The sequence below is a fragment of the Pithys albifrons genome, chromosome 5 (genome assembly GCF_047495875.1).
Source record: "Pithys albifrons albifrons isolate INPA30051 chromosome 5, PitAlb_v1, whole genome shotgun sequence".
In the NCBI taxonomy this organism is placed as follows: domain Eukaryota; kingdom Metazoa; phylum Chordata; class Aves; order Passeriformes; family Thamnophilidae; genus Pithys; species Pithys albifrons.
This window is the reverse complement of record NC_092462.1, coordinates 64,793,928-64,815,383: the sequence shown is the minus strand read 5'-3', so window position 1 is coordinate 64,815,383 and position 21,456 is coordinate 64,793,928. Positions and strand designations below refer to the sequence as shown.

At 38.4% G+C, this 21,456-nt stretch overlaps 1 protein-coding gene across 4 annotated transcripts in view; it reads left to right on the top strand.

Moving 5' to 3' along the window:
• The window catches only part of AFAP1 (actin filament associated protein 1), a 116,764-nt gene that overhangs the window by 59,515 nt on the left and 35,793 nt on the right, over positions 1 to 21,456 (top strand). For all 4 annotated transcript variants that reach the window (XM_071556858.1, XM_071556857.1, XM_071556856.1 and 1 more), the window contains exons 4-6: positions 9,066 to 9,174; positions 14,486 to 14,697; positions 18,407 to 18,586. In XM_071556858.1, coding sequence (XP_071412959.1) covers positions 9,066 to 9,174; positions 14,486 to 14,697; positions 18,407 to 18,586 — 501 coding nt within the window. The remainder of the gene's footprint in view (positions 1 to 9,065; positions 9,175 to 14,485; positions 14,698 to 18,406; positions 18,587 to 21,456) is intronic.

Below are 21,456 nucleotides of genomic sequence, written 5' to 3'. Positions count from 1 at the left end.
CACATGGCAGGTTGAAAGTCATGCTGTATGACAAATCTTTTTGCCAGCCATTCAGGATAGAAGGTTTTTGTTGCTTGCAAAATAGCATCTAGTGATGGTCTCAGCCTCCAATGAAAACACAATATACTGCTGGAGCATAGGAATTTACTGAAAGTGGGAATCAGTAGCTTCAAATAAACTATACACTGTTTAAAATCTACGTTTTTAGCCCATGAGTTATTGAGCGTCATGAAAATTAAAGTTTCATTTACACCACTGTTTCCCTTTATGCCACTCAGGGGTTTCTGCATTCAAAAATGTTTAGTCTGAATTGGTGTTTAAGCTTCTACTTGTGTAAAGATGTGTGGGTGGGAAGGAATTCAATACTCCTTAAAGTAGTGCCAAGAGTCAGAATTATATGTGGGCAGGTGCTGTGTAAGTTTTCCTTTGTAAATCTGTAAATAGACTTGCATATTTTCTCAGGCTAAATCTTGTATCGGTTTTGTTATTCATTAGTCCATGAACAAGGAGTATAAAATTAATTTTATTTAGAGACATGCTGTTAGTGGTTTAAATGAAGTTTCCAGTTACTAAAACATATTAAAGCCTGGAGAGTTTTCCTGGACTCAGTGGCCTTTGGACCAGGTCTTAAAATTAAGGGACAAAGTTGGACCTTAGACATACTTGAATGAAGGAAATCACTAAGTTCTCAGTCTCTCATTAATTCTCTTTTGTATACATTTCCTTGGCTACATCTGGTCTAGCAGACTTTCTGTTAGGAAGAGAAAGCACAAATCCTCTCTTGCTTTAGTCTGCACATGCAGCTCTTTTAGGTGGCCAGCAAAGTAAACACTGTAGATAAAAGCTGTGAAGCGAAAGGGCAATGCCAAGTTCTGCTGCAGAGCAGACACCACTTGCCTGGGTGTGTTCCTGTGTGCTTGCTAGCACAGGTACAGTGCCAGAACTCAGGAGCTTTCTTTGAGTCAACAGCAGAGGAGAGGTCACTGTGTGTGAAACAAAGTCCTGTCGCTTCTCCCCTCTGAATCTGCTTAGTGGGAGAGCTTGTGTCTTTAGCCTGCTTCATCCATCTTGATGCCAACAGCTTCTTTTGTGGCGTTCCCATGCTCTTGTCAGGCAAGAAGCAGTGCTAGATGATGGGTTTGGAGGAATAACTGAGCCAAGGCTCAGTGCATAGTTCAAAGTGCTGCTGGGGGTTTAGCACCTGGGATCCCATCATTGCATGATCACCAGGTTGCCTTGAAGTTCATTTTCCACTGAGGCATTAGGATAATATCTGGTGTGTCCTGCTGCTCAGATGTGCCTGAGGATTACTCACATAAATTATCCACAGCGTGACAGTGACAGAACACTTCTAGCCTCCAAGCATTTGGCTGTCATATTACATCTGACAGTTGGTGATTTCATTGCAGTGTGCAGTCCAACAAAATCAAACACAAACAGCACACTTAGCTATTTTGCATGATTTTCACAGTAAAATCGAGTATATATTTTGTTTTTCTTGGAATATTGACAATAATTATTTAACTACAACAAGTGTTCAGCAAAATGCCAGAACCCTGCAGATATGAATCAAAAGGATGGGTCATCTTCCTCCAACCCATTCTTGCACAGTACACAGTCACTCTGCAGGAGTGCTTCATATAAATGGATTTCCTGTTGTGGAGAAGTGATTTGACAGCCTCCCTTTATCTGGCTGCCTATCAGGTACACTCTTAGGTATTTATTAGAAAATGCTGAAAGGAGACAGTGTCCTTGGAGAAGAAAAAAATCGTCTGGAAATCAAAAGGATTTTTAAGGTGAGAGATCACCAATTACATTAATCATTCTTTGCACAAACAAAAAAGTGCCAGTCTTAAAGTTTTTTCAAAGTGTGCAGAGAGACAAGTGCCATAACAAAAGCAAGGGGTCCATGTGCCAGGTGGGTACTAAGGAGCCTTTGTTTTCTTCTAATACTGAAAAACAGCTGTTATTCTCTGTTCTTCTTTAAAGATGATCTTAAGACAGTATCAATCTTCAAGTTCTTTCCTTAAAGAAAAACCACAAACATAAATTTAACAAAGATGCATTTGTTTCATTCAGAGCTGGCTATAACTTCAATTTAAACATGTCTCAACAAGTTCTTCCATAATGAAGGAAGAGGTAAAGAAGTCTTTTTGATTATTGAGTGGAGTCATTCCTACTGCAGGCAATGATAAAATATTAACCCTTTCAGAAACTTACCAAAATCTATTTACTAGCATTTAGGTTTCTTTAACCCACTATTTCAACTTGAAACGTTGTTCCACCATCCCAGTGTGTTCACTGCCAGTCTTGGTCCTTGCGTTTAAGTAGTTTTTTTTCCCTCAGTATGGTACCTGTGCTTCAGATATCCTTTGTAATCCCAACTGTATTCCTTTCAGGTTTCGTTTCACCTCACTGTGTATAAGAAAGGCTCCAGCAATTTCATTTTGAGCTGTGTTTTAAATTCTAGTGAGTGATAGCAGTGCACCTGCTGTAAGGATCATGGACTTCAGTTACAAGTAACCAGAACGTAGGTTCTGGACATAGAGTCAGTTAGGTTCAAAAAGACCTGTAAGGTCATTAAGTCCCAGCTGTTTACCTAAAGCTACCACTAAACCATGTCTCTTTAAATACCTCCAGGGATTGTGACTTCACCACTTTCCTGCACATCCTGTTTCAGTGATTGACAACCCTTCCGGTGAAGAAAATTTCTCCTAATATCTAATCTAAAACTTCCCTGACATAACTTGAGACTATTTTTGATCCAAGCCAGGATGCCACTAGCTTTCTTGGCCACTTGGGCACACTGTGATTGTGGTATAATTGCAGCCATCATATATGATTACGTAAGGGAAAAGAAATATATACAACCTTTTTTGTGTTAGCCATGTCTTGCAATAAACTCTAATTGCCATTCCCATTTTCCATGGGTGAGGTTGGTACATTATTGTTGATGATTTATTTCAATTTGCAAATGGTATTACAGACAAATTTTAGTTAAAGCAATTTCCTTCCCAGTTAAATTACAGTATACCTGTATAGTAATACACATCACTGTGGTTCAAAACTTTCCTCATGTCTAAGATGCAGGAATGAGTTGTTCTCAGCTGCCTTTAATTGGAATTTACATTTAAACTGGATGAGTTAGAGTAGGATTGAACTGCTTTACCAAGTTCTTTGTATGATGATTGTGAAGCTATATACCCTTTTTTTCTTTTTTTAACTAGATACTGGTGATCTTTAACCTTCATATAAGAAAACTATCAAATTACTAATTCCACAGATTTTATAGGATATTGTCTCACCATTTTTCTTATGCTCACACTTCTGGCCTCAGGTTTTTCATTTCTCGTTTCTATGCTATACCTGTCAACAGAACACCCTCCCTGTGTTGATAGTTGGAGACCAGACTATTTGCTTTCCTAACCACGCTCATTAATGTTCTGTGCACAAGCACATGGGATAGGAGTTACATCAGTAAGTACCAAGACTCCTCTTATTTTTATTTGATGCAGTCCTCAGACCCTTAGACAATACTGTTCCTGTGGAAAAGGAGTTGCCTGCACTTTTCTCACTGTACTGCCCTGTCTTGCCCTCACTGTCATATCATGGATGAGCTTGTTTACTCCTGGAAGAAGAAGGTGATTTTGTTTTTACAGGGGAACACAGACACTTCTTTGAGCACAGTTACAATAAACATCTCTGACTGAGAGCCTCATGCTACTTAAAATTCAGATTCATCTTTCTCATGTAATATGTATGAAAATGTTTCCTAGTATTAATTAAAGCTCATTTCTTTTCTTGATACACACAGACCCTTTGCTTGACATGAGTCAACTCTATAGTTTGGTCTAAGTGATGCTTCCAACTGGCTGTGTAATAATCTTTTATTATAATTCTGAATGATATAGAAATACCTTGCTTTTGTTTCTGGCTCATTCACTTTTAATTATTTTGTTAGATCTTCTGTTCCTGCTGTGGAGTCTGGAGTTTATTTCCACTCCAGTCTTCCACAGAGTTTGGGTGTAACTCCTTCAAGCTACCTGTCCTTTCAGTGGTGCTCCAGTCTTTTTGGTTTTATTTATTATCTCAAATGTAATTACATACAATAGCAAGAACTGAGACAATTTATGTCTGGGTACCGACTGGCAGTGCCATTAGAAAGATGCCATAACCAGCTGGCTTCTCTGCTCCCTTGATATACTATGTTGTTTTCTTACTATTTCCCTTTGGTTCTCTTCATTGCCATCTTTACCTTCCTTTTTCTTTGGTAAATGGGGTTATTTGGACACATGAGTAGACATGTTGTATTTTGTGAAATGGTAGCTCAGTTCCTGGTGAGGTTCCTGTGTAAATGCTCTTCAGACAATCTTTAGATCAAACTGTGGAGCCACAGGACTCCCTGAATCTTTATTTAATGGGAGCAAGTTTGTTCAGATCCCTTTCCCATAATCACACTGTGCTTTCCTAGGCTATGATCTGTTTGTAGTCACTACACTCTACATACTAAGCACTTTTCCAGTAATACCTTTAATTAGGCATTCATCCCCAAGTCAGCAGACATGCTCTTAGGCTGTATCAAATGTACCTCCACTCCCTGGAGAAGAGTGTGCCAAGTGTGTACCTTCTGTTCTTAGCTTTAAACCTGCTAAAGTCACTATTCAAGATCACACCCTAAGGAAAAGCCCCACTTACACTTATCCTCTACCTGCTAATCACTTGCAGTAGTGGTTCCCCCTTGCCCTCATTTATTCAGCAATGCAGTGGGAGCTAGTGAGTGACCAGTTCAGCTCTTCCCAGAATTGCTAGGGATTGCTGGACCTCCCATCATGTCTGACTTTGGTTATTGATTTCTCAGGGAGCTCCTGGTTTGTTTTTTTTCCTGATAGCATTGGTGTTGTAGAGAAGTGTGCTGCAGTTGCATGTACACTCCGAGGTGGTCAGGTGGGACTACACCAAGAGCCCATCATACAGCCCTGTTACCCACCTTGTGGTGGGACTGACGGGGTTACTCTGTTCCAAAAAGCTGAGTATGTGGTGGGGGTGTACAGAGGTCAGGTCTAAGCTTCCTCCAGAGCCAATGGCATGTGCATGTGTCACAGCTTCTTCTTGACAGCCCACATTGCCTGCTGGCTCCTGAACAGCTTTATTATACATGACCACTTTTCCAGTCTCATGTTGCTGCCTTCAGCACTGAGGGGTTATGTTGCAGCTGGCTCCGCAGTCCGGCTGGATCCAAACTGGTGGTTGATCTAATAACACACATGTGAGCATGGCACTTTAGTTGCTGGCAGTCTTTGCCTGGAGCACGGGTGTACTGGCAGGCTCAGCTAAACTCAGTACTTTGCTCTGGAAATCTCCACATCCTAAATCACGTCATAAAGGGAGGTGTTTCTGTTTTCTAGAGTGCAGATCTTCATTGCGGTATAAAGTGATTTTGTATCCTTAGACCTGTAGACAGTGACATTTATTTTTTCTGTTTTTTAGCCTGGTTTCCATATTGTCAGCAATATCAGTTAGACTATCCCTAAAATAAAAGTTACTGTCTCTCTTGCTCAGTACCCTTGGACAGAAGAGGGAAATACAGTAGTTTGTCTCTTAGAATAAAGAACAAAAGAGTTTATTTGTGGTCTTTGGAATACAGATGGGCAGGTGGAGGTGAAGACCATAATATGCCATTCAATTAATCTGTCCACATAAGACTGTTTCAGAGTCCAGTAAGATAATGAATTTTACTACCCAGTTAAATATTGCTTATTATTTGGAGATTTTTTTTTCTCAGTAATCCATCCCGTAAACTGGAGCTAGGCATCCCATGCACAATGAAGTCTGTAATGTCGTGAGAGATCTCAACTCTGTAATGTCATAATCACCCCATATGCTTAAAAGCATCTCTCATTTGGTTTCAAACCCAGCACCGGACAAACATTTTCATCAGCGTTTTTTCAGTATTACTGTTATTATTCTGGGCAACAATACATCACTAATCTTTGTCCTTTTTACTCCAAGGAGATAAAAGTAATTGTGGTTTTATTTTCTAACTCAGTTCGTATTCTTGTGATTTGACTTGAGAGGTAGCTTTCTCTAGTTTTCTTTCCTGTTGCCCATCATAAAAAGAAAAAAAAAAAGTAAAAATTTATGCTAATGCTTTCTTTGCAGGTTGCCAGGTCTTTCCTCCTGATACCACTCAAGCTACACATGTTATGGTGTTTTCTGAGATTTAAATAGAATATGTAAATAGTTTTGTAGGTTTTATGGCCTTTTTATTTTTTCAAGTAAACTATTGAAAGTTATTGAGTAAAGACTTATTTCAGTTCATAATTCATAACTTCATCAAAATTCTTCCACTAAAAATAGCCAAGTTGAAAGAACAAAATGATACAGCTAGCAATAGTAAAAAAAATTAAAGCACTATATATTAGTAACTAATACCAGAATGCACACATATATTTTTTTAATAACTTGGCGCTCAAACTCATATATTCCATAACTCCCAAAAGATGTAGTTGTTTATGGTATAGATTTGAATATTTTTAATTTGTATTCAATCAATATAATTTTTTTCAATATTAAAGCAGCCTTACTTTTATCAGAAAGTATTTAATGTTAAATGTTTCTGTTTCTCCCTTTAAAAAAAAAAAAAGATCTTTTTTATAATTGTTTTCAACTTTGTTATGGCATGCACTGCAAAATGCATTTCAGAGAGGAGGGCCTGGTTAATTCAGCAATGGGTTCCATCTGTGTTGACGTTGGCTGCACAGCCCAGCCCGCCCCAGCTGTATGAAGTAACTGTGCTCCAGCAGGGTCGAAATCAGACAAGCACCATTTGTGTTTCATTTCCTTTTTTCTTTCTTTCTGAATAACATTTTGTCTAAAAACAAGGATTCTCCTGCCCCCCCCCCCCCCCTCCGATCTTTATTGGAACCTCTTATTTGTTCCTGGGTAAAATACAGATTTGAAACCGCAGTGCTGTGTCAAGTCAAAATTGGAATGAGTCAGGATAGGTATTTCCTGGGTGAATGAGATTTAATAACAAGAGCAATTTCATATGTTGTACATACACCTGATGGGAAAAACGGTTTAAGGCTAGAGCAAGATTTTAACTTATCTGTCTAATGAAAGGGGTGTATGAATCTACTCTGCCCCAGGAACAAACTGTGACCCCAGCTCATTAGAAAAAGAAACTCATTCTACCCACCTGCAAGGAGGCAGAAAATCTGAACTCCTTGGGGGCAGTTCTCCCACTTGTGTCTAGCAGTTCAGGCCACATAGAGGTGATGTGTGTAGAGTAGTTCATAGTTGCTGTCACTCACTCCTTGCCTTCCTGCACATTGGGAATGCACAAGCACAAGGTGGAATAACCTCCATACAAATTTAGCTGCAGAGCACATGAAGGGAAGGACTCACCTTGCTGATGTTGTTAAGAAAGGTGTCTGGCATAGGTGTGTCATCAGTAATGAGATTTGCAGATGTCTAGCTTTGAAATAAGCAAAGATAAATCCAGCCTTAAAAGTGCCCATAGCAGTAATTTCACTAGAGCTAATGCCACATGTTATTAAAGCTCAGGTTCTTCCCAGGTAACTTAAGGTCTGTAGCAAAAGAGGAGTTTACTGTGGCTTCACCTGTATGAGATGGAAGAAGGCTCTATGACTCTGTTAGACCAGTCAGCCAACCTGACTTGTAGTCCAGATGTGTGTGTATCTGCCCATAAGCAAAGCCCACCCTCAGTATCTCTATTTGTTCCCTTAGTTTACACTGGATCCGTCCAATGCAAACACCATTGCATCTCTGTCATTATATGAAAAAATAGAGAAAGATGTATTGAAGAAGTGTTACTGCAGAAATGAGACTCTGCTTGCAAGCTAAATTTTTGTAGTCATGCAGTAAACCACTGGTGCTGGAAAAAGGCTTTAGTATTTTCTCTAATGTGTAAATATAAAACTAAAAACCTGTGGCAAATATGAATGAGTTCTGTAAAATACAGTTGTTTTGGTACTTGTTAAGGAAATAGAACAGTAAAGTCATATGGAAGAAGTCAGAGAGTACTAAATTTACTTTGTTACTATATCAACAAACCAGCAGTCGGTCAGTTTTAAATTTAAAACAGGTTTATATTTAGAAAATAAGCATTTTAGAATTTGACCTGGTATTTGACATATTCATTTTACTGTGTTATAGTTTCTTGATGTTTCAAACTTTTCAGTGTTTGTAGCTCAGTTTTCACTGTGTAGAAATAGCATTATAAAAATTAATGTGTATATTAAGAATTGATTTGCCATTTTAAAAAAAACTGATCATTTGAATGTGGTTCAAATTTTCTCTTCTTGGTCACTGCCAGCCCAGGCTATTTAACGTTTCTCAACTGTCCAACCAGACTGCTGTTTGCTGCTGTAATATGAATTATTTTAGGTGTAAAATACTAATAAATAAGCCTTGACACTGTAAAATGGTCTATGCACAGAAATCTCATTCCTACACAGACCCTTTAGATCTCCAGTTCCTAAATGGTAAACTATAACTTTTCAGCATCTTTACCGCTTAGTGCTGTTGTAGAGAAAAATCTTTTAATGTAGCTGTTGTCTTGATTTTGCCATCCTTAGCAATGACAAACAGGATCCTACAGTGCTTATATCTCCAAAGGGTATATAAAACCTCTCCTCAGATGTAGGACACGCAAGAAAGTTCTGCTTCCTTATCAGGAGTAGACATAAAGTTCTTCACAATGATGATACATTTAGAAATATATCTATGTGATGAAACATAATCAAGTCACTCTTTTTCTTCAAATCTCAACCTTGACTTATTGTTTAATTATAACAGCATAGGAGGAAGCTTGTGATTTAGCTTGTTTCTCTTCTAAAAGATGCTACCCTACAGAACACACATTATTATTCAGAGGACATCTGATTCCTGCCCCCAGAGCCTTGCCGTCAGAGATGGTTAACATAAAAAGTAGTCACAAGAGCACGGTTGTTAAGGCTGGTTGCATTGGCACCAATCATGAGCAGATGTTTAATTTAACACCTTGTTGGTCTGTAATCACTTTTTTTTTGTTGTTCATTTAGCCACCAGATAATGGGCCTCCACCACTACCAACATCTTCCCTTCCTGAAGGCTATTATGAAGAGGCAGTGCCACTTAGTCCTGGGAAGGCTCCAGAGTACATCACTTCCAGTGAGTAAGATATTTCCACTTCAGTTTCTGAGCAATCAGTAAGTCCAGTGTCCTTTGATTTTTTTAGTATTTGGCAACTACATCTCTGTTAGTGCTGTGGTGACATGTCATAAGTGATACTTTGACAATCTGGGGCCCATGCTGGTTGTCCTCACTGGCCTTGCATTGGTTTGCTTTGCAGAACTGTTTTGCTGTGCACAAACCAGGCTCCTTTTAGAGGAAACTAAACTGGGAGCTCAGGTTAGATGCACATATAACAGGTTTCAGCAGCTGTTGGAGACAGAGGGTCCAAAGTAGCAACTAGTCTTTTGGACTGCTTTGAACCACGAAGATGGTGGGGGCATTGGAGCAGGAGTCCAGAGTTCAGTATGTCCAGAGTAAACCCCTCTAATCTGCTTATACTGTGAATGTAGTGGTCTCAAAAACGTGTTGATCTGCACATCTGTTGCTGTGCCTCTTTTGTACTGAATTGCTTGCTAAAATAGACAAATGAAAAGGGAATTACTGAAAAGATGTGATTTGCAGCATTTCTGATTACACATTGTGGAAAGAGATAAATTGGTCATACTGGTTTCCACAAGCCAAGTGTGATGCACGTGACAGTACTTTTGTGACTACTTAGTTCACTTGGCAGAGGGCTGCCTCCAGCTGACCTTCTGCCACAGCCAAATGCTCTTTTCCACCCAAAGACCTATGCACTTAGTGGAGCTGTGCTGAGACCACAGTGATGAAATGCTGAAATCACTGCTGTGAGTGATACACAGGGTTAGTCAACAGCACATTAAGTACCCCCAAAAAATTGCAAATATTTCTATTTTTGCTGCTTTTTATTGACTGGGGCAATTTATTAGTTGTGTAAGGTTGATTTATCACTAATTGTTATTTTCTATGGCCCAAAGATTAAAGGCATATCTTCCCCTATTTTATAGGTATTTTAATTATTTGAACCAGAACAAATGAATGAAATTATCTCTGTGTTCTTAAAACATACATAGGAGTCACTTTAAAATATTATTCATGTGTACATCACACAAACTGAGGTTATCTAGCAGCTCCTAATTAACCTAAGAAATTCAAGATAAGAAAAAGTTCCATGCATTAGAAAGCAAATGAAAGAACATACAGACTTAGAATAGCAGCAGAATTGCTCATCTCTTCATTTCTTCCCTTGAATTGCTGTGGGGTGGTCCTACTGCACCCTATAATCCAGTGAGCTTCCAGTTTGTGTGTTGGGATTAAAAAAGTCATGGTCAGGCAGGAAAATATTAATAGTGCAAATAATATTAACATGGCTAAAGGATCACCTAGGGAAAAATACGGCAAAATATGAAACTAATTTATCATTATACTTAACCATCCAAATGCATAAAAATATTTGGAATATCAGCCTTAATAGATCATCAGTAATTCCACGATTCAAGTATATATATATATAGATATTTAAAGCTCTGTTACTGTGGCTCAGTATCTCACTTGCTGAGAGTTTGCTATATTTTCTTATGTTCAGAACTTCTTTATCATCTCTTTTAATTTGTGTTAAAAGTATTCCCCTCTTCATTGGTAATGAAGTTACTTTTAAATGCAGAGTAGCACATCTCTACTCATGAAAAACTTCCACTAAATCCACTTGTATAGTAATTAAAATAAGAGAAGAAAGCAGTGTATTAAAAGATTTAACCTTAGCTGTTCAGGCAATTTGAGATGGAGAAGGCAAAAAACAGTGCTATATGTATCAGCAGTGCAAGAATAAATGGTTAAACAGCTGTTGGGATAGATATCATTATCTTAAGTAAATATTCCTGTTCAATATTTTTGTAATGTCATTAATAGCAAGGAGACCTACATACCTTGTGTCTTACCTGTAAAGGCAAAAAAGAACTGAAGAAAACTGGGGAATATAAGTCATGAAAATGAAATACCCATAACTTCCCAGAGTCTCTGTAACCGGTTTGTAAACAAATGCATGTAGGTGAAAACAAAAGTGTTTATGACTTGTCTGATAACTTTCTGTGTTGAAAGCTACCAATGTGTACAATGCGCCTAAATGATTACAGGCAAATCTTAGAAATACATTATTACAAATAATGTGCAAGTCTGCTATGATTTTCACCCCTTAACAGCTGAAAATTTTCATGAACATCAAGACAAAAAATCGACGTCAAGAAGTCAGAGCAATCAGAAAGGGCTAAAGATGTAAAATACGGTAGATTAGCATTGGAAACTGTTGTGTCAATGCATTCTTACTCTCTGAGGCTTTAGTAGACTAAATAAACCCACATTTTTCACTTTTTCTGCACATGCTAGTTTGTGTCTCAGAGCCTGGAAGAATTCTTTTGGATACAATAGAGCAGTTTGGAGAAACAAGTAGTAGAAGCAGGATGTGGTAAAAAGCAGCCAAGTTTGAGCAGGGATGATATGAGTACTCCAAGGTGGGCATCCTTCCTGGTGTGAGTCAAGCAACAAGCTCTTTGTTGGGCCAAGAGTCCCACAAACCAAGGAGAAGAGAAACATGAGGAGTAGTTAATGGTCAGGATATGGTAACAGGTCCCCAGAGATCCCGTTAGACTATGTTAGGATGGGCGTCTCAGAAGTTCCTGTTGGCTTTAATCCTCCTATAAACAGGGATTTGGATGAACCTGCAACTGCTGTGCCAGCAGAGTCCCTCTGCTGAGCATACAGCTTATGGCTAACAGGAAATCTGCACTTGGAATGCTTGCAAGCCACATAGGAAATACCTGTAGGGTATTTAACATGCAGAATTTCAGTCTACTGTCAAGTTCAAATCAGCACTTCGTACAATGACTTTTTTTTTAAACTGGTAAAACTTACTGTAAGAAAATAAATCATAGGATTCAGTGTTGTGAGTAGAAAGCAATTATATAACCCAGTAAATTTGCTGGAAAGAACACAAGATTATTGCATGGGGTTTATGGCCAGAAGAAAACCGTTTTGATAAATGGCAAAGGGAAGAACTGTAATTTTATCCAAGGTGAAATATGCTTTCTGCAATATGAAAAGTTAAATCATGTTCTAAAGAGAGAGGAAAACTGTTGTATTAAAACAGATTCAATTTTTTCATCATTTTGATTGATGCACTTAAAAATGCAGTCCTCTGATAGAAAAGTCTTTGTCATGCAAACATCTTTCTTCAGTGTGTATTCAGAGTGTAGAGAAATAACTCAGCTCTGCTGTCTTGGGAGAACTATACTTGAAGATTGCCCCCCCTGTACAGTCATGTTTCAGATTCATCCGATGGAAGTTAATACCTAGATACTCTTACATTCAAAAGGTAGTTTCATCATTTTGGAAGAAAAATCTTGTTAGTAATGATACAGAAAAATGCCACCAGAATAGCATTTCCATTTCTCAACATGTGAGTAGTGACTTCTGCTTCTTATCTAAAAAGCATTGATTCAGAATAGTATTTTTGCTAAAACTAGAACAAATGAGGTAATAAAGTATTGTAGAGAGAGACCAAACATCAAGACCAAACATTGTGACAGTGACATGGCTCCAACAAAGATCACGACTGAATATGAGGAAAGAATGAGAAGGTTATGGCACCTAAGTATTATGTTTTTCAAAAGGGAAAGGCAGGAAATGACAAAGTTCCCAGAGAGATGGCAACTTTAGGTTATGGCAGCTTGTCCCACAGCCCATGACTTTGGGAGAAGACCTTCTTGAAGTGCTGATTTAATGACTAGAACTTACATATTTGTATTTGGTCACTCCATGAACCATTCTGTCTCTGCTTCCAACAAGCTGGCATGCTGCTGTGTGTTTGCAAGCGGTCAGTGATCTCTCAAGGATTTCCTGATGTTTCAATGTGAAAATTTGTGGAAAACTGCTCAGCAAGAAGTTGGAGCAGGGGGAATGTTTTGTTTTGGTTCTGATTTTGGTGGGTTTTTGTTTGGGCTTTTTTCCTGCTTCATGGGGAGGAAAAAGAAAGAGATGGATGAAGCCGCAAGTTCTACCAGTTGTTACATATTCCTTTAAACAAATCTGCAAAAATAAATAATCTGGAATAAATATTCCCAAATCTCTCAGTTTAAACATCTGCCCTAAATTTTCCCATCCTTCCCTTCATTTTTATAAAGCAAGTGAAAAATTGTAGTGTTTTCCCATTAATAATCATCTGAGGCTTTTGCCACTTGCCCATATGGAGCTGCCCCAAACCAAACACTCCATAGCAGTGACCAGAAGACAGCAATTCAACTAAAAAAAACCCCAAAACCCCAAAACTGGAAGCTTCAAGAGCTTCAAGGTTTATATTCATTTCACTTTGGAATGAACCTAGACTGTTTCATACATTTTTATGAAAACACAAATTGGATCAGAATATCTAGTCTTGATTCAGAGATATGAAGTCTGGGTATGTCCCATTCTGACTGTGCAAATGGGGAGGAACTGATGCATAATGAGCTTTCCAGTAACCCACTCTCTTGTCCTCTTCCCAGTCTTTCCTTCCTACATACCAACTGGGTCCTAATTACCTAGCTAAAGCAAGTGAGAGATTTTCTTCCACCTTCTGGATTACAAATATGTCAAAGTCTTCTTGAAATGTTTAGATGAAATTTGAGCTCTTAAAAATGTTCTGGTCAATAATGACAAAATAGCTTAGTCGTTGAGGGTACTGTTGGATCTGTCTGCATTGTTCAAAATGAAAGCCCTGAAGGGAAATTGTTGAATTAAAACGGAATTTTGCCATTCCATCACCAGACTTGGAGCAGAATTAAGCTGCTTAGGCTAGGCACAGAGCAAAGCATTTTTTGCACAATGCCTTTAACTCCAGCAGAATCTGTAGTTCAAGGGACAACATTGTCTATTGAACATTAATTATATCAATGCAGGTGCTGTATTTGAGAATTGTATGCAGTGTTATGATAGGTAGATATTGCCCCATAATGTACTCTGTTGACTTTTGTGATGTGGAGTGTTTGTTTCTTGATGTGCTGTACTAAGGCAAGTTGAAGATGTTTCTCTGTGAAAGAATTACAAAAAATGATCTGTTAAATAATATCTTGAAGATAATAAAACACTGTCTGAAATTCTTGCTATGTATTCCCAGCTTATTCTTTCAATTAAAATTTACAAGGTGTCCATATGGGTCTTCTATAGCATTTTATAAAGGAACAGCATCTCTTATTCAATTAACTTAAGGTATGGATAGTGCTAAGCACTGAAACAGTAATTTGTTCATGGCTGCCTTTCAACAGCCATAACTTAAAATGAACCTTCTTGAGGTTTTCAGTTATTTTAGTTACTTCATGGCTAATTGTTTTAAGCTAACACTTCTACACTTTTCTTAAAGATTATGACTCAGATGCTATGAGCAGCTCTTACGAATCCTATGATGAAGAGGAGGAGGATGGAAAGGGGAAGAAAATGAGACATCAGTGGCCTTCTGAGGAAGCCTCTATGGATCTGGTGAAGGATGCCAAAATCTGTGCCTTCCTTCTTAGAAAGAAACGATTTGGGCAATGGACCAAGCTACTGTGTGTTATCAAAGAAAACAAACTACTGGTAATTTTTATTTTTAGCTAGCTATATTTTCTTTGAACCTTTTAGAGGATGTATTTATTTTTACAGGAATCTGATCTCTGGACTGGGTTCTGCGAACGGTGGCCAAGTCTACAGTAACTTTACCAAAGAGTTCGGTCATGATTTACCCAAGACGCAGAGAAGCACTGAAATTATAAGTCTATCACTTAGCCATTTAGCGCTTCAATTTTTATTTCATTTAAGCTTAAACCCAGGCAGTTCCCTGATATTGGAAAAATAGTCTGGCATGTTATCTTCTAAAATATTTAATTGGAAAAAAAATTGCTAAAACTGTAAATCCAATCTTTCATTCCCTGCGGACAAAAAATCTCATAGGGAGCTTTGTGTGTGAACTGTTGGATCAGACTGCTGGAGAGAAAAGTCCCTTGTTAGACTGAGAATTCACTTGGCAGCCTATGCTGTGGTAATGTATACACTTTAAACTAAACCTTTGCCATCTGTTCTGCAGTAATTACAGATGCAGTATTCACATGATGCACAGCTGCAATATGGAAAAGAAAGAAACAAGTGGATGTATTTATTCCTTAAGCAAATCTGTTATATTTCTTTCTGATTGGAGACACCAGTAAAATTATATGCTCATAGATGTCTTCTTCTTTTCTGAAAAGAGAGCCTAATTGAGGGAGACACTTACTGTGTCATTATGAGCGAACTAGTGCTTATATTAGTCAGTAAGCTGAGATCTTAGGCATGTCCTGGCTTCCGATCTGGTGCTTCCAACTGTTATAACTAAGTACGTAACCAACAATTACTGCAATATCCCAATAACAGGTGATAGAACATCCTCCGAGGAACCTCTTTTTTCTGTGCTGGTACAGTGTAGCTTAGCTGTGTTCAATTTCCAAGTACATTTGTACTTATGGCAGTTTAGAAAATCATAGAATTATAGAATCGATTGGGTTGGAAATGACCTTTGAGATCATCGAGTCCAACCCTTGGTCCAACTCTAGTTCATTTACTAGATCATGGCACTCAGCTCCACATCCAATCTGCATTTAAAAATCTCCAGGGATGGTGAATCCACCACCTCTCCGGGCAGTCCATTCCAATGCCTGATTACTCTCTCTGTAAAGAATTTTTTTCTGATATCCAACTTAAATTTCCCCTGGCAGAGCTTAAGCCCGTGCCCCCTTGTCCTATTGCTGAGTGCCTGGGAGAAGAGACCAACCCCCACCTGGCTAGTACTTCCCTTCAGGTAGTTCTAGACAGTGATGAGGTCACCTCTGAACCGCCTCTTCTCCAGGCTAAACAACTCCAGCTCCCTCAGCCTCTCCCCATAGGGCTTGTGCTCCAGTCCCTTCACCAGCCTTGTTGCTCTTCTCTGGAGCTGCTCCAGCACCTCTATATCCTTTCTGAACTGAGGGGTCCAGAACTGAACACAGTACTCAAGGTGTGGCCTCACCAACGCAGAGTACAGGGGAAGGATCACTTCCCTGGTCCTGCTGGCCACGCTATTTTTGATACAGGCCAGGATCCCATTGGCCTTCTTGGCCACCTGGGCACACTGTTGGCTCATGTTGAGCTTCCTGTCAATTAGTACTCCAAGGTCCCTTTCTGCCTGGCTGCTCTCCAGCCACTCTGTGCCCAGCCTGTAATGCTGCATGGGGTTGTTGCGGCAAAAGTGCAGGATATGAAATAGAGGTAAGAGATTTCTGAAAATATAGTTGAAATGAATTTTCCATGGTTACTGAGGATTTAATTTTTGTATGCCCCTCTATTTAGATATTGAAAAAAATGTTCATTCTGATTCAATTTTTATTATATTCTTGTAACGCCAGTATCCTTAGTCTGTATTTTTATCACCATATCTCAGTATCATATTGATTTCAGGACTATCTGATAGCAGCATGAATAAAAGAAAGAAAGAGGCAAACCCCCAGATTTTTCCCTGAAGTCACATAATATTTTCTCTACAGTTACATTTGTTGTTCTTTATAAAAATGTTATTTTTTTTATATTTTCATTTCCTTTAGCCACATGTGTGGTCTGAAAAGCTGGTTTTTCCTTATACGGATCGTCTTTCAGTGGTCCTATAATGAGGATTAAGAAAATAAAAATCACAATAGGAGTCTAACAACCAAGTTACACAGTATTGGTTTATTGTTTGAAGGAGGACTTGGACATTTAACTTATGAGATATGCAAGTAAAACAAATACATGTTCTTAGGGATTAGTAAATGCTTGTGTCATAAATGCAGCCATCATCATAAAACAAAAATATTTTAATTAGCATTAGGCATTAGAAATAACTTTTAGTAAGGAATTGTTTTTCACTTAAAGTTCTTTAATATATCAAGTTCAGTTTTAACAATGTATAATTATAAATAAAACATTTAGATTAATATTAAAGGAGTGATATGCTGTTTATTGATTCTTAAAGTCATTAATGTTGTATGGCTTCAATATTTCATACTTGAAAACTTAGTGTGTTTTAAATGTTACAAACTTAAAATCTATGATCTAGAGAAACTTTGATATAATGGGCTTTGGAGACGGGATTATCAGTGGCCTGCAGAGGCTGGTTTAGAGTGACTGTATTTGCTCAGCTCAAGTTGTAGTGTTATAACATACTTTTAACAGCTACTGTCTTCCTGACAGTTGCATCATGACATGAATACGCTGCAGATGTGCAAAAATTCATGTGCTTTTCCCTGTTCGCATTTATACTCAGCTATTCTATATATGCAGAAACTAATTAGTCTTCTTGATGATCAGATACCTCTTTATTAACAGATTTTTTTTAGCCTTAGTGCTTATTTGTATGAGTGAAAGCCCAGTTTACATAAGTATATAATATAACTGGATTCATATCCACAGTTAAACATTGTTCTGCCTTCTGGCACTACAACAACTTTGGGAACCTGTACTGTACTGATGTGCTGGAAGGTGGGAAGAAAGATTGGGCCTGTAGGCCAAGTGATGTAAAGAGGAGCCCTTCACCTTTTGATCACCAATTCAAACATAGAGCAGATGATCAGTGATCCATCATGAAGTGGCTGTTCATTGCCAGCATTTATTAATGAGAGAAAAAATGTCACATAATTTATGCAGTTTTAGCAAGGAGCTTACAAAGCAAGCTAATGTGGAATTTTATGCAGTTTTGTGCAGGGACTGTTAAACTGCATTAACTGAAAAAGTGTGACTTTGTCTACTTTCCACACTATGACAACTTTTTTTTTTTTATCTCAAGAAAATGAACAGCTGAGTAGGGCCACTGACTGCAGCATGTAGGCACTGATGTAGGTTTGCCTTCATATGCTGGTCTGTTGCTGAAGGGCACGGTAAACATCTGGGCTTTAAAGTCGTTAACTGTACAAATTTATTCTGCTGCTACATGTGAACAGATATCCTAAATCACCCTCTTTCTACCTGATCCAAGGGCAAGGTTGAGTCATAAGGATAACGCAGAGACGCTTAATACCCTCCATATGTTGTACCTGTCCTGCAATAAAAGATGACTATTATTGTCAGTCTGGAAGTAATTTTGCTTTACAGATTGGATGAGAAGAAGAAATGTGAAGCTGACTTTGGGTGAACTCTGTGGTATGTGGTAATGGGGTGTGTAAAAAATATTAAAAATTAAAAAATAGCATTTCTATATAATAAAAGTTTTCCCCTAAGGTTCTGGAAGGTAATATCTAACTTTTGAACTTTCCTTGTATTTATTTAGTGTTACAAAAGTTCCAAGGACCAGCAACCCCAGATGGAGCTGCTCCTGAATGACTGCAGTATCACCTATATTCCCAAAGACAGCAAAAAGAAGAAGCATGAGCTGAAAATCTCACACCAAGGAGCGGATGCCCTGGTTCTGGCAGTGCAGAGCAAAGAGCAGGCAGAACAGTGGCTGAAGGTAAGTGGGAACTTCTGACCAGGAGCTTTTCGACCCACAAAGTGCTCAAGTTTCCTGCTCAGTTGCTGTTAAAAACTGAAACACAGACAACTTTCAGAAAAATCCAAACGACTTAAATCCCATCTAATTTGGGACTACAGAAATACAGAATTAATGTTCAGGCCTTGAAGCAATTCCTTGGGCATCCAGCAGCTCGGGGTTACACCAGTGCTGCTGCTGGGGTGGTTTTCACCTCTAATAGCATAATAATCTGGCATCAAAAGGAGATGTGGCAAATTCCCTTCCATGTTCAGCTCCAGCTCATTTTCCAGAAAGATTTGGTGGCTAGGGCACACTGGTAGTGAGCAGAAGGTTCAAATTCCCTCAGGTGGAAGGAGCTGGCACCCACATTATTTTTGCCAAGGTGTCACCTTTTCAAAAAGAAGGATCTCCGAGGAGATACCAGTTTGAATTTCCCTGGATGGAGAAAAATCCTTCAGCTTCCTGAAGGCCCTTCAAGTTTGTTACTCCTGGTTTAGCAGTGTATCATCTCTTTGTCCTGGGAATGTGGACTTCTGAGAAGTGGTGTTTTGTCATCTTCCATTCCTTTCTGTTCAGTGTCTGCAAATCTGGAAATTCCAAGGCAAAGGCTGCAGTTGCACATCCTGTCCAGATAATAAGTATTTATGTTCAACTTTGCCAGTCTCAAATGTGGATGTCAGTGAAGTAGTGTGGGAAACTATCACTGTAGTGGCAGTAGCTTGTTTTAAGACCTTGAAATTCAGCCTTTTAAATACATGTAAAGGACTGAATGCATAAGACTCATCAGGCATTCTCCATGCTGTGCTCTGATCTAACCTTATATGGTACTTATTTTGCTAAGAATAAATTGTATTTTTCCAAATGCAATTGAATTAAACACATAGGAATTTCCTGATGCCAGATGGTTTTTCTGCAGTAAAGGGAGACATAAAATAGAGCTTAAGAGGTATAAGTTCTGCTGTGGGCTAATGTACTAAATGGAAAATTAATCTGTAATTTCCTATTTTGCAATATTTGAATATACCTTTTGGGGGTTTGCGGTTTTTGTGTGTTTGGTTTTGACCGTGACTTTGTATCTTAGCTTGGAAAATGCACTCTCTGTTGCCATTTGAGTGGAATTGTATTTGTTAGACTTCTAACATCGGTATCTTGTTCTAAGTTTTAAAGTCAAGCATCATCCAAGTGTCTCACTAGTCCAGCTAGAGTTTCAAAAACACTGATTGGAATGAAAGGAAATTCATAAGTCATATTCTCTTCCAAGGGAATTCCGCTGTAATTAGATCATAGTAACTGCATCCTTATTTCCTGTGTTGTTCTAAACTTGGATTTAGTAATTCTGAATTCATTGGCATTTATCAGATGTTCTTTCATACATTCTTTTTTTTTTATTTGTATATAAAGCATCCACACACAGGCAGACAGAACAGGGCTACATTTTTCCATAGCCCAGATGCATTCCTGCTACTTAAAAAAAAAAAAAAAAAGAGAAACTAAAAAAAAAAGATTTTGTGCAGTTGCATGTTCACACACTTATGTATGCTGAGAGCGAGTGGCTGGACAGTATGGTATCTGCGAAGCATTTGGAGACAGTCTGACAGCACTTTATTTGGCTCCTTCATGCTGCACAGCTCTCTCTTAATAAAAACTCAAGTACATAGAAGGCTACTGAACACTCAGCTTCCAAGTCCTCAGCATTTCTTCAGCCCTCAGCTAGTGCTGTACAAATTGCCTGTCCAACAGCTAACCAGGAACGATCTGTGCAGCTCTTGCAACAGCTCCAATGTTTTCCAGAAGTAGTATGGCCTTTGGAAAATAAAATTACTTTCTGTATTTTTAAAAAAGTAGCAAAATTTAAGGTGTGTTTTTTATTATTATGTAAATAATTATGTTTTGGTCATTCAAGCTTATTTAAAATGAGCTTCTGAAAATTATGTATGGCTTTGTGTAGTACATTCCTATACTGAGAAAGAGGTCCCTGCTTTATCTTTGGAGATGTGGTTTTAACTTTCCCTGCTTTGCCTCACTCAGAGGGCCCAGGGTCCTTCCCAGTGCTCTGTCCCTTATGTGTGATTTCTGTAGTTAGCAAATTGGGTAGATCCAGAGACTGACAGAGAGGACTCTGCAACCATATTTTTAAATCATAAGCTGCCTTCTTGGTAAAGGTACTGTAGCAATATGTGCCAGTTGAGGCAGGTTACCACCCAGGAGCAATGGGTTCTCATGAATTCATATTTAAGTGTCAAATTAAAGCCTTACTTTTGATCCTGAAAAACTCAAAATGGCCTTAGAGGACAGATTGTCCTTTGAAAGCTAAACCAAATGATTTTTTTTCAATTCAAATGTAATCAGTGTAAAATATGTTTATTAAGTACCTATTGGAAGACAAATTCTAAATAGATGCAGAATATTTTAAACCTTTTTTTTTTGTAAAGATGACACCAAAAAAACCACAGCTGATAAACCTAGTGCAAAGTGAAGTCTAGACTGGAAACCACAAAGGGAGTTTTGTTTTTACCGGCTAATAGATGCTTGATGAAAAAAGATAGCTGATGTCACCAAAGAGCCTGTCAAGACTTCGGAGCAAGGAGCAAAGCTAGTATAAATTCAGGCTAGAGCTGAGATCATCTCGGTAATATGGTGGGCAACATAAAGTGGTGGAATTTTCCAGACTTGAGTCCTAAAATGCTCCCACAAAAATGTACATGAAAAAATGTGTGCAGTTACACACTCTGACCCAAAAATGAGGTTTTTCCATGCACGCTTGACTATATGTGCATCTGTGTGCACTTTTGTGGTCTAGTAAGGTCTGAAATTTTCCTGTTTGTCTCAGTACATCCAACAGACTGGTG